At 38.1% G+C, this 14,579-nt stretch overlaps 1 protein-coding gene across 1 annotated transcript in view; it reads left to right on the forward strand.

The window, feature by feature from the left end:
* Positions 1–14,123, forward strand: part of LOC144433308 (organic cation transporter protein-like) — a 16,612-nt gene extending 2,489 nt beyond the window's left edge. The window contains exons 5-22 of the mRNA XM_078121619.1: positions 544–697; positions 1,384–1,460; positions 2,529–2,737; positions 3,136–3,244; positions 4,277–4,486; positions 5,012–5,048; positions 8,149–8,166; positions 8,295–8,313; positions 9,052–9,165; positions 9,540–9,698; positions 10,405–10,611; positions 11,116–11,217; positions 11,571–11,666; positions 12,291–12,416; positions 12,916–13,020; positions 13,146–13,250; positions 13,601–13,696; positions 13,975–14,123. Coding sequence (XP_077977745.1) covers positions 544–697; positions 1,384–1,460; positions 2,529–2,737; positions 3,136–3,244; positions 4,277–4,486; positions 5,012–5,048; positions 8,149–8,166; positions 8,295–8,313; positions 9,052–9,165; positions 9,540–9,698; positions 10,405–10,611; positions 11,116–11,217; positions 11,571–11,666; positions 12,291–12,416; positions 12,916–13,020; positions 13,146–13,250; positions 13,601–13,696; positions 13,975–14,123 — 2,092 coding nt within the window. The remainder of the gene's footprint in view (positions 1–543; positions 698–1,383; positions 1,461–2,528; positions 2,738–3,135; positions 3,245–4,276; positions 4,487–5,011; positions 5,049–8,148; positions 8,167–8,294; positions 8,314–9,051; positions 9,166–9,539; positions 9,699–10,404; positions 10,612–11,115; positions 11,218–11,570; positions 11,667–12,290; positions 12,417–12,915; positions 13,021–13,145; positions 13,251–13,600; positions 13,697–13,974) is intronic.
* The last annotated feature ends 456 nt before the right edge of the window (positions 14,124–14,579 follow it).

Raw genomic sequence — 14,579 nt, forward strand, 5'->3', positions numbered from 1 at the left:
AGCTAACAAGCATGTCAACTGGTAGATTCTGTGTGCCGTACGCGGCGTCCTGGTGTGTACCTTTGTTTCTATTCCTGCAAGGCAAGTGAGAAGTCGTACTAATTACCCTATTATGGGGACATGGGTTCGAATAGTAAACGTGTTACTTTTCTTTCTTCGATTTAATTTAATTCATACATTATTTGGATGAGTTTCATCTGTATATAGCTCTTTGATACATACATACATACATACATACATACATACATACATACATACATACATACATACATACATACATACATACATACATACACACATACATACATACATATATATATATGCTGGTGAGTGTGATGGTTGGGTGGACGTAGGTTAATAATGTATCTCAAAATGACAATGATTGCAATTATATTCGACATCATAGGCGGTGGTCGGTTCAAGCCTTAGATTCGTCACTTTCGTTCACACAATTCGCTTTATTTCTTGTTTTATTCTTTCTTAAACATTTTTTGTAAAATTAAATAATGATTTTAATGATTTTAGCTATCTTTTATGTTACAGTTTAGTTACAGAATCGCCAATGTGGTTGATGCAGAAACACAAATACGACAAATGCTTGAAAGTCTTAAAGCGGTTTGCCAGGTTTAATAAGACCACGATACCAGATAACTTTTTTGAAGACGAAAAGAAACTGCACTTAGAATCTAAATCAGAAGTCAGCGTGAAAGTTCCAAAGGTTTGACAAATGTATACTCGTTGCAAAAATATATCCCCTTAATTGAAATTCATTTCAATAATCATACTTTTCCACTCCAATTTTTTATAATAGTAATTGAAAAATGTATCGTCATTATTTCAAAAGTGTACCCACCTCATTTTAATCATTGAAAAAAGAATCCGTCCAATTGTAATATTTTTTGAAAATATAATGTAACAGTTATATATACATGTACTTATTATAAAGAATATATACACCGTCTAATTTCAATACACTTAGACAGGCATCCCCCTTCAATTGTACTACTCTACTCATTGAAAAAAGTACCATTCAATTTTTACTTTTAAATATATTTCTGCAAGATTTTAGTGTAGTAGATCGATGACGGCATTGAAAATTATTTTTTACGAAAGCTCGACAAATGAGAGAACACATGTTTTTTACCCTCGTGTGAGTTTCCCACACTAGCAGAGATTAACATAACAATAACTGAGACCCATTCTCAGATCTGACACGTAACGTGTCTAAAACACACATTCCCGTCAAGAAGAGAGCATTTTGATATAATTGATAAATCAAATTACAACTTCTGGATAATACCAAACCTGATTTCAAATCACAAACCAATATCTCAGCCGACTATACTGATAAACCCTACAACATTTAATTTAATTTAATTTCAGGAACGTCAACATACACTAATTGATCTACTAAAACCTCCACGCTTAAGACTCAGGACATTATTGATGTGTTTTAACTGGTAAGTTGATCTATATAGAAGTAAATACAAAGACGAGAGATGATTCGGCAAAATATAAGAACAATATGTTGTCTACCTTTGCCTGATTTGTAACCACACAAAATTAAAAAAAAACAAAGAGAAAAACAAGTTAGTGTACTGTGCGTCCTTCAGCTCAGATGTGCCGATATTTGACCCTGCAGATAATGAACTAAACATCGTAACTAAGATTGGCAATATCTATCAATGATTAAGATAAGATATATCTAGAGATAAAAACAAATAAAATTAATTTCCGGTACAGTTTTTATCCAAATGAAACTTAGACGCTGAAATCGGGACCTATGAATTGATAAATGCGAGAGTGTCGTTTACTGATGATTTTGCCACGGGTCTTATCATGATCAACATAATATGACCACTTGGGCAAATAGTACTGAGCAAACCATGCTCAGGTACATGTTATCGTCGGGGGGGGGGGGGGCACGTCAAAACATCATACGAATCCTGCTGCTACAAATGTACCAATCTCTATACTAGTCTATGAGGGGGGGGGAGTCAACAAAACAATGTGGGGTTTATGTAGAAATTGTATCCAGTACATGAAACCTGATTAGTTTATCTTGGCGTCAATATGCTTGAATGGTTAGCGTGGTCAGCTTAGAATCTACAGGTTGCATGTTTGCGCCTCGCCACTGTCAGGATGGCTAAAGTCCTATACAAGATTTCACTATTGTGTCCTCATCAACTCAGCTGTATAAGGGAACCTGATAGGTTACAATGTGAATATGTTTACAGAGGCTGCAATGTGCTGTGTACTCCCCAGAGAGTAAACTTATAGGACAGTTGTGCCGCAATAGGTCTGTACGAAAGTGATAAATGTAGCACAGTGTGAGCACAGTTTGAGAAAGGGAATTAACAAAAAAGTAACATTATGATATTGTCATTCCATGACAACGAATGCCGAAATGCGTTCACTGTTTTCCATTTCCTGGGACAATTTCAAAGAGAAGTTTTTAATTCCCCTTCTCTTGAATTATAACTCTGAGGAGCTCCTTTGACACAGCAGCTGTTTTTTTGTCTTTCCAGGTTTTCATGTAGTTTCGTGTACTACGGCATTTCTCTAAACACTGATCAGTTAGGTGAAAATCCATACACAACGTTTATTTTGGCTGGCTTTGTTGAAATACCCGGACGTTTATTAGCATGGTGGTTGATGGGAGTGATTGGCAGGCGTTGGTCACTGTGTGGATTCTCAATAATTGGAGGACTAGCTTTGATACTCAGTGTACCCCCAGGTAAATCTACACCCCCATGCAAGTGGGTGTTCATCGTTGAAATCTACACCACCATGTGCACATAATGTGGATATTCGTCGTTGAAATGTACGTACACCACCATGTGGGTGTTCATCATTGCAATCTACACCACCATGTGGTGGGTATTCGTCGTTGAAAACTTTACCGCCATTACACGGACTGTATAACACTTTTACGTTACTTCAACCTCTGACCACTGCTTTATGAATAATTCATTTGTAATCTTATTGATTTCTATATTTGTGTGATTCAGTGTTTAATATTATTGTTTATTGTCCATTACTGCTAGCGATTGTACTAGCATATTAGTCACTTCGTAGGTTAGGAAATTATAGCAGAGACCACTACAACGAAACTAATAACGGGTTCTTTTTCAGAACTTCCCGAAGTCTCCACTGCGATAGCTTTGGTAGCCAAAATGTGCATCGCAGCAGTTTTCACCATTGTGTACGTGTATGGTGCTGAAATTTTTCCAACTGTTGTCAGGTATGACGTCATGCATGTTACCTGTGAAGAAGGAAACTTTTACAATGAAATTCACGTGACCAGAGTGAAAGGAATAGACACAACTGTGATTTTTAAGATAAGACCCCTGTATATAAACAGTCACACTCTTTGGAAAGTCCAATTCAAACTATCAACGCCAAGTGTGGTATCTGACAATAGGAGGTCGTAAAATACAAGATGCCAATATCTAGACTGACTGTTACTAAGCACACTATTTTTATAGACAATGTTACAATACAATGGATTGAACCTTAGACTGAGATTGAACACAAGACATCTATTTTATGACCTGTTATCAGATACCACGCTTGGCTTTGATTGTTTGAATTGGACTTTCCAAAGAGTATATATCATGTATATAATATTATGTATATCCAAACCAAACCAAATCAAACCCAAAATATAAAATACCACCGCAGTGTTTTCAACGCTTGAATTGCAGATATATTCTTTCTAGGAAATGACGCCATTATTGCAAAACATTGCTCGGTTGCCAAAAGTCATCCACATACATGTAATCAAATTAAATGGAACCTGCAATGCTAAGCCCGTAGTCGTGATGGTCGAAGGGTTGATAGGGGGGGGGGGGAGCAACTTGCTGGTTTGAGCCTCATCTGCATCGATGCCGTTTGTTTCTGAATGGCTAAAGTCCTTGGGCAAGATTGAACCACGATTATGCCCCAGTCAGCTCAGCTGTATAATTGGGGACCTGGTAGGATAGAGGTTATGGTGTGAATGTTTTAATCATATGCACTCATAGAGGCTGCAGTCCACTGTATGCTCCCCAAGGAGTTGAGGATGTTTAAAGACGGTTTGTACTGTTTTAGGTCCGTGCCAGGGGTAATAATTATAAAGCTCTTTGAGCACAATGTGTGGAGCACATATTCATTTTATTATCAATTATAGTCAATTCAAATACCAAAAAAAAAAATCATAATTCTAAATAATAACATACTTTCCTGAATAATTTCGATAGAGATTCACTTCTTTCTTCTCCTTTTTTAAATACAGAAATGCAGGTTTGGGTGTCTCGTCGATGTCTGCTCGTGTTGGCAGTATTATTTCACCATATGTGGTATTATTGGATGTTTACTGGGCTCCGTTACCCTTTGTTATCATGGGTGGTACATCAGCTATTGCTGGACTGACAGCACTCTTTTTGCCAGAAACAAGAAATAAAAAACTCCCAGCAACGATTGAAGATGGAGAAACATTCGGAACGTAAGTGGACATTTGTTACATAAACAGTCATCAAAACAAATTATCAAACTCAGTGCAAAGGTTCTCCACCGTGGATACAAGGTAAAGTCGAAGACAGATGCAACAAGGGAATATGCGTCGTTGTCTTCTGGAGACTATGATTCCGTAGTGTTTCTAATGATTGCTTTCACACCCACTTTCCAGAAACGGAGACAAAAACCCTCTCTCATACCTATTGTTTAGATTCTATTAGTGACCATAAATGTCTTCCTGAAACGATAATAGCTTGATCATATACTCTGACCCAGGCCTATGGTCTACTGTTTGGCAGAGCAGTGTTTGAGACTGGATAAGTCTAGATATGTAATCGCAGATGGCTAGTGATCTCTGGTTCCTGATCCTATTCATTTTGATTGATCTCATATTCCACATGCATGTATCACCCATGAAGAATTTGTCTACGCATGTCACGCATTGGTGATATGTAATATTTAAACATCGAAATATAACCATCTAGTTTGCATTCAATCCTTACGTTTTTTTCAGGAAATACGACGAGAAGAGGGATGGCGAGGATACTAAAGTGAAAGCAGAAGGACACGAAATGAATTCAAACAATGAACAAAAGGAAATGACGAAGGGTGACGGTGGGACAGTCATCGATATATCGATCACAAACCAAGCATTTGAAGAAGACGAAAACCACTGAAGCGATATTCAACATTTTGACCAACTTTATCATTTACGTCTTGGTTACCTATGAAGGAGTGGTGATTTTCTCAGACATAGTTTGGATAATGGAAGAAATTGTGATCAGAAAACGCGTACTTAAAAATAACTACACCATATGATCTAAACAAATGAAGTACATTAAAATACTCAAACTATATAATTTGGGAAATATGGTTCACAAATTCACAGCAGCAGCAGCAGCAGCAGCAGCAGCAGCAACAACAACAACAACAACAACAACAACAACAGCAACAACGACGACGACGACAACAACAACAACAACAACAACAACAACAACACTAATATATAAATAATGCGTTAATAATAAACATAAGGATATCCCAGCATGTACAAGGCCATACTGCGCAATACACCTTCACAGTTCAGGCTTTCGGTGCATAATCATAAGAGTTGATAAACCATAAATAACAATATCCAAAGACAAAAAATTGAATATAACCAATGCATGTCTTACATATATGATGATTTTTATTTTTGAAGTCAGCACCGCTTCCCATAGCTTAATTTCGTTAAAGGGAAGAACGAATTTTCCATTTTTTAATAATGTTTTTCATTCGTATTCTATATTTGTCGTTTATATGTCATTCTTTGTCGATACAAATTTTCTGAATTTGTTCTTCAGTCAGTGATATTGATCTCTGACTAAATTATATAAAATTCTGATGTTAAATAAAAGAATTTGATTTAATTTTCTTACTACTCTTTCTCACTTCTTCTTTACTACATCTTGCAACATTATTCATTAGCAGAAAGCGGTTTGTACCGACATGTTACCTTATAAATGAAAGTCGAATAAATACATCTGAAAAGTAAACAAAGAAAATAAAAGGGGGTTAAGTTGCAGGTCGCCCTCTATTGACACAATTGTATCACTATAAACAGTATGTTCATATTTCACAAACTAGTATATTTCACGTGTTTTCATATATCTTTATCTTAGGGAATCAGCCCTCAAACATCGGCCAACCCCTCCCAGAGGAGGTCGGTGAGGGCGGAATATCAGGTAGACACAGAACAGGATATTTACTCCTCCAACTCTCACCCGTAACCAAGGTTACATGTACATAATCCAAACCCAAACAGGTTCAGTTAACGGGTCGATTTTTTAACATCTTTTGAAAAAAGCGAAACAAAAAGTGGCTGTAGTAGTTTCCGTAGAGAGTCTGTGCAATGCTGTCCCAAACGAGTTATGATCATGCTAGACAGAATTTCAAATCATTGAACCACAGCTTGATCGTAAAATTAAGCTTACACAAAGTACTTTCTGAAGTGACGGGAATATAAGCCTAGACTGATCAGAAGTTAACGTGGACTAAAAAACAAAACAGAAAAAACAGAATATATAAATGTATAACACAACGGGGTATAGGACATAGGCGACATCGTGCGCGCCTAGCCTTCTCAATCGAATGTTCGAGAATTCGAACTTCGCGGATTGGGTAGGCCTTATATTCTATAATAGTGATAATGTATAAGCATCGCAAACAGAATGCATTTATTTGAATATTTTGTCTTCGTGGGGGGGGGGGGGTACTCAATGACATCTATACCCGTTTCGCCAGCGCAGCGTTTTAATACTGTATACTCTACCGGAATGAATTTCGCATTTTCATGGTTTTTACGAAATGTTACGTCTTCTTATAACATTGATGTAACTTGTCTACAAATACAAAGTTTAGTTATGACGCTATTTTATTTTTTTTCAAGTTGTATTTTCCAACATTAAGCTTACACACTCACACATGATCAGAACTTCAAACCTTTTTGAAGTTTCGGGTAATACTAATACAATATTGTTGCCTCATGTCCCTGGTCGAATGTGGTGCACATGGTGTGTGTGGAACTTCGCGCGAGTTCCGAATTTGGTAATAACGTCACATGGTTTCGAATCCAATTCTTTTTGGAACGATCTGCAGCAAAAATTATATTCGAAAGTAAAATACATACATACACAGTTACACACGTACACACACACACACACACATATACTCAAACCTTCGCTTACACCGTCGTCGATGTGACAACCTGTCTTAAAATAAAATAAAAATGGAACCAGGCACAATGAAAAAAACAACAAAGCTACAATTCAACATCGATTCTACCATTGATGAGGATTCAACGAAGAAAGAGTCAAAAACCATCGCCGTACCGAAGTCTCTATCCGACATTGCTATGGACATTAAAGAGAAAGTCTTTGGTGAGTCCTTACTATCGACAGAAAGATTCTGCATAATTTGCGGTTCTTTTACTGGAAGAAGTACAGTAGTACAGAATAATGAAGATGCTTAGAATAGACTATGTAGATACATCAATGTGGCTGGCCTTAACACATGTTCTGGGCGTTCATGGCTTGAGTTCGTCACCAAGCAGTTTGTTTAAATGCGTAACATTTCATTAAGAAACAAAATATAAATGTAAATAGTTATTGCGAAGGCATGACAACACACAACTTACACATAACTATGACCTCGACCTGGTCAGCTACGATGAAGAGTAGTAACTGTATCACTCACTGAATCTATTCTACTGGATTAGTTGAATTACAAAGGTTGTAATGTTCAACTCAGTAAATAGCAGTTCAACTTAGTGTATATCAGTTCAACTCAGTAAATATCAGTTCAACTTAGTGAATAGCAGTTCAACTCAGTAAATAGCAGTTCAACTTAGTGAATATCAGTTCAACTTAGTGAATAGCAGTTCAACTTAGTGAATAGCATTAAACTTAGACCTGTCCTGGTCGAAGATCCTCATCAGAATGTTGAGGTCCATAGTTTCAGTTGGACCTCCAGGTAGTTTATATCATGATAACACACTTCCCCCATTCCCACACGTGCATTTGATTGAATTGAAATTTTAATAATTAAGTTGCTGTCAGCGTTGAAAGATGGTTTGGTATGTGGTACATTAGTCCATATATGAATTAATTACAGGTAAACGAACAGCCATGGGTGAATACATTATACCTTCGGGGGGAAAGCCCTTGACACAACAAGGTAAGTATAGGACACTACTATTCACAAACAATCCATAATGTGAATACGTTGTCTTCATTTTAACTTTACATATGAATTTATAGATTTATATGCCACTTTCAGGTAAAAGAGAGGACGCGTGCATTATCAATTTTAGGGAGCCATTTTATATGTTGGCATATTAGTGTAGGTGCGTTTGCGTGTATTACTAGTATGAGGGAGAGGGAGAGGGAGAGGGAGAGAGAGAGAGAGAGAGGGGAGGAGAGAGAGGGGGAGAGGGAGGGAGGAAGGGGGGAGGGAGGGAGATATACTTTTAAAGCCTGAGAGACTGAAACAATCTATCAACCAAATATGAAACTAGGTGTAACTGGTAATATTTAAGTACATACACCGGTGTCTGGAATCATTTTACATGTTCACCATCTGTACGTTATATCTACAAAGCAATTCCACTACCTGGACCGTCTGACTACACACCGAAGACGAAGATAACCTGTCACGAACAACCACACTATTCAATAGCAAGCAGACCTAAATCTTGTAAAAGTAAGTTATGATAAGAAGGTTGATAAACTCATATTTAAAAAACAATTATCTGAACAATGAGAATTTGACATCTAAAATATAGTAGATTTCGAACTCTAGCCTCCCATAAAAAGAGTGTGGCAACATTTCACATGAGCACGAACTAGTTTCCTGAGCAGTAATGAACAGTTCATCGCAAATCGACCTACATGAAATACTAGTAATACTAGCTACAACTATTCAAATATTTAAAGTAGATTCAAGTAAAAATTCGTCAAGTTGACATAGACAGCAATTCTCACCTGCACCCCCTGCCTATCTTGTTTACTCTTAAAGGTTGTCGACACCCGGCAGGGGCTTCTGATTACGACACTAGTAGAGACATGAACTGGAACGATAAGTCGTTGACCCTGAAGAGTAAAGGGAAGATGTGTATCTATGACATCAACCGTGAGTAAGAATCTGTAGCCATAATAATCAGTACACGTATATGGAATCTCAGACCATTATAGAAACTCTTCTAATACTAATAGTGGTCTGAGGTAGAAGTGACTTAGCTTGAGGAGTAGGCACTCTCCCATGTACCTTCACTGATATTATTTTAATACGGTTACCAAAGAAAAAATTGTATTAAACAAGAAACAGTAGTAAATTGATATTGAATGAGATCGTAAAAATGTCATTATTTTGTGGTACAAAAGGCGGTTATTGACAAGTTCCTGCTAAATCCACTACAGACTAGGCAGTTTTAGTTGATAGTTTTCGAGTCGTTGTAACCCATCATCCTTCACGTCATTCAAACTGTTTGCAAACCTTTCCTTCAGCTGAACGTCACCTGACCTGTAGTCTAGGTCCTTGTTACTATAGAGACGAGTACACAGATACTGGTAGACATGCCCCTGCTATAAGTATTGCAGCCAGACACATCGACGGTGTTAAAGATGGCCATCCCAACAGTCTTGTACAACCTGTGGATACCCATGGTAGGTCACGCGATGATGGACATTGTCACAAGTTTTGTATGCGTGTACATTTGCGTTTATATATGATCGCATGTGTATATTTGTATCTGGTGGTGGTGATGGTGGTGGTGGTGGTGGTGGTGGTGGTGGTGTGTGTGTGTGTGTGTGTGTGTGTGTGTGTGTGTGTGTGTGTGTGTGTGTGTGTGTGTGTGAGGGGGAGGGGCTGGGGAGAAAATGATCGATGCGAGTGTTTAGAGGGATAGTTTATGACGATGGGCAGTTTTGATGTCATTCCTGAAGTAAGATTCTGCCCGGAATCTACACTTTGGCATAATTACTTATATGTAGTTGCTGTATTAGTTTAGACAGTCGGTAAAGAAAAACAGGTGTGACTTTACATGTAACATTTTCTGTATATTCCCGTCTTGATGCGTTTCGTATTGGCAATACACTACATGTTCCCCTACCAAGTCGAGAAAACTTTAGCCTGGTACTTCTAGTAGAAATTTCAAATTTCTGTGCTGGTGTTCTGTTCAATGTGAATGAACTCATCTCTATCTTGTCTCTCCTTTTCTTCGGTGTTAAACTTATCACTTTGGTATGTAGTTAGTGGCACATCAAGCAGACCGGTCTGTCTGTCTGTCTGTCTGTCTGTCTTACAAAGCTAGCATACAACTGTCTAGCCTCATACGGCAAACAGTAAATCATTTGTCATTGATGTTCGCAGGCTTCAAAACACCAGGGCCAAATTACAGACCGAATTCTGGGTATTGGGGAAGAGGGCCAAAGAAGTCATTTGGTTTGAGCAAGCCAGCAAAGCACGAGACTCTCGGCCCAGGACCGGCAGGGTATATCGTGAATGGACCGGATAGCAAAGCGGCATATACATTAGCGAAGAGACTACCTGACACCCAGGGACAAGGATGGCGCCAAGGTATAGTGACACAAGTTTATTTTGAGTTGTGGATTTAAAAAAAGCATGTTGCATGTTAATAAAGTGCTGAACGGTAGTGCCCCTAGTTATCTTTCTGATCATTTCAGTCTAATCAGCAGCAGGCATTCATATCACAATAGATCAAGATTTTTCTCCATTTATATTCCAACCTTCAATAATACTCAGAGTCAACATTCATTCCGTATATGCGGTGCAAACATTTGGAACAGCCTTCCTCCTTTCTTTGCAACTTTTTAAGAAACGAGTTAAAGATTTTATGTAATGAGAAATTATCAGAATTAGGTGAAATAGATGAAAGTGAGTTCGTTTTGCATCATCCTCGGCAAAAGTATCCAGTGATGTATCTGTTTTGTCTTTCCTGCGAATGTGATGGATGTATTGTATATCCGTATTAGTTTGTGGTCTTCCGAATATTTTTAGCCGAATAAAATCGATCAATCAAATCAAATCACTATCGTGGTCATTCTGTGTTTGTATCAACAGCAAGTGATCCGTGCACCCCAGGACCAAATGCCTATAATATCGGAACAACGATGGGAAAGGGTGTAGCCATGTCGGTACGCAGTCGACAACCTGTGCACCAGAGTAAGTCAAGTATAAATTTGTGTATATTCCACTTTATGCAGTAAGTTGATTGGTGTGAAGAAACGACTGTCCTTGCTTTGACTGCTACGTTCACTGTTTTACCTTTAAAAAGTAAATTACAGTGAATGTAGCGACCATAACTATTCAAAATTAAAGATCGTTAATAAACTCTTCCTGAAAACTTTTTCCTGGTATAACCGTTTTTTTCATTTCAATCCCGGGTCATATCATTTTTATCTCAAACTTCCTTATATTCAAGTCTACTCTCATTGAGGCGTGTCTTTTTTGATACTTAAAACATTTTCCCCCGGCTTTTAATGGTTATTTGACATGTTCTCCTTGTTTAATTTCAGAGATCGTCGGTCCAAGTCCCAATGCTTACATGTTACCAGACTCAATTCGTCGAAAACCAACAGCTCTCCTAACACACAAACCATTTGAACTTAAAGGTAAGCCACCATCATTATAGTACCATCAACAGCAGAACCAGAACCGCCACTATAATACCAGCACCATCTTTATGATCAGCACCACCAGCAGCACTGGCACTAGCAGCAGCAGAAGCAGCAGCAGCAGCATCAGCAGCACCACCATCAGCACCAGCACCACCAGCACCAGCACCAGCACCAGCACCACCAGCACCACCACCACCACCGATAACACTAACAGCAGCAACACCTCCACTACCACCGCTGCCACCATTAGGACCACCACCACCACCACCACCACCAGCACCAGCACCACCACCACCACCGATAACACTAACAGCAGCAACACCTCCACTACCACCACTGCCACCATTAGGACCACCACCACCACCACCACCACCACCCCACCCCACCCCACCACCACCACCACCACCGATAACACTAACAGCAGCAACACCTCCACTACCACTGCTACCACCATTAGAACCACCACCCCCCCACCACCACCACCACCACCACCATTACCACCAACGACATGATCATGGACATTAGATCTACATTTTATTATTAGTGTTAGTAATTAATAAGGAACATATTATTATAATAAATAATTATTGATAATAATCTGTGCAACTTTACCTGTAGAGGAGACAAAGCCTGGTCCAACAGTCTACCAACTGAATGGAAAGACGTTACGTACAGCACCAATATTTTCTTGTAGAAAACAATGCAAACCGTGTTTTCCTGATATCTTGAACTACCCTAACGAAGGTAAGTGACATTCTTGTTGCCATGCATGGGTGAATTTAGTACAATGAAATCCTACCAGTACAGTTCATCCTATCTCCATGGTGAAATAATAGTAATGATAATAAAAATATGTGATTTCTTTTTGAATATTGTAAACCTTCATTTGAATATCATACGTGTGAAAGGATCTATGGTTCAGACCACTGATATGTGGTCTGAGCTATTGGTAAGATACGTCGTGTCGTTCCAGGTGTTGACCGATGTGGGAGGGCGCACTGTCACGGCGTAGACTAGAATAATACAGGATTCCAAATCCCTGTGGAATAGATAACACCTTTCCATTGTTGGCAAAGATTATTATCTAATTGGAGAAATAATTATCCATGATCATAAGCAAGAGGCCATATATGTTTAAAATGTTATGATGGACATAAATGTGATAAATGTAACGCTGCAAAACTGTATTCTAAAAAAATCATAAAATTTGTTTATGCATTCTTTTCTTTAATTATTTGGACAGTGAAAGAAATATCACCGGCACCAGGCAGCTACCATCGACCAAAGAAATTCACACAAAATGATAACCCGTCTTTTTCAATGGGAAAAAGAGCGAAGAATTGGAAGAGTAAGTATATATTGGTGTGTTCTCGTGTTTTGTGTTTTTCGAGTTGAAATCATTGAGCAAACATATATAATGCCCTCTGTGTTACATTTTAAGCATTATTTTGTTTCTATGTATCTTCACTGTAGATGAAGTACCTGGACCCAATCACTATGACATTGCTACACCTCATCGACCTGATGCCAAGAAAGCGCCAAGTTTCTCTATAACAGGAAAATTTAGACCCATTGAAAGTAAGTTTTCAATGAATGATTTCCATTGAGTAATTAAAGGAACACAGTATCAAGAATAGCCTATATGGCAATGCTGTTAATAATAATATGAATGTGTTGTGTGCATGTTAAATATTAAACCAGCCACAGACATGCACACAAAAATCACTGCGAAGAAAAGCCATGAAAATCAATGATAGTATATTAATATAGTTGTCAAACACACACACACACACACACAGACAGACAGACAGACAGACAGACAGACAGACACACACACACACACACACACAATTATAAATGTGATATCATACCAATGTACATATCATCATTTAAAAGATCCGTGTACATGTTTTTGCTGTAATCTTCAGAACATGACAGTCCAGGACCTGCTGCCTACTTTCCCCCACCAATAAGTGATCAGCCACGGTACAGTATGAGTAAAAGACACACTGGAGGAAGTTTCAGTAAGTTTACATTTTATAACATAGATCTGATTAAAAAATTATTGAGTAATTCCATTGATACGACAGCAGTAAGAGACACTCTAAATCTTATGGAACTTTCAAATTTCATGACATGAAGGCGATACAAACATCAGATGGACTTCGCATTGGCCTTGAAGATGACTGATGTTTGAATACACCATACTTAAAAAGTTGACTAAAAATAGTAAAATGACATGCTTTACAGGTCTAAAGGTTGGTGCTACTTCATATACTTCTTCTTGATTTGTTATTTTCAGAGAGTTCAAATCCAGCCCCCAATGCCTATATCATTGGTAATGGACAGACAGCCAAAGGAGTATACAGTGGAGGCCATGCAACATTGAAAGGACGTGCCAGTCCTTACGTCCACTCAGGCCTAGCTGCTACTGTTAGACTACATCAGTGAACCCCATATGCAGATTGGAAATTCGACAGATATGATCTCATTTGAGAAATTTATTTTTTAAAAAGATTGAAGGGGGAAAAATAAAAATAGTGCCAATGGCATTGTGCACAACTGATATTTAGATCCAAGTTGTTATTTTACAAAGGTATTCCTTTTCGTACTACATGTATTTGTACATTTGGCAAGTAGTTTTGAGGTGTGAACTTTTTTTTACCAAAACTCAGAAATAACATGCATATTAATTGTTTAATCAAAAGCTCTTCATCTCTACCCACAGGTCTTATCATTGTCTTTAGCATAACTGTTTTAGTTCAGCTGTGCTAAAATAGTGTTTCCAAGCAATCTTAAACAGAGGTTAATCTTGATGCTATTGAGAAGTAGGTTTGAACATAATGTAGGGCCTATGGGATGAAGTAGCCCATAAAAGATTTCATGACATCAATAAAACAATAACCT

Source organism: Glandiceps talaboti, chromosome 1 (assembly GCF_964340395.1).
Source record: "Glandiceps talaboti chromosome 1, keGlaTala1.1, whole genome shotgun sequence".
Lineage (NCBI taxonomy): Eukaryota > Metazoa > Hemichordata > Enteropneusta > Spengelidae > Glandiceps > Glandiceps talaboti.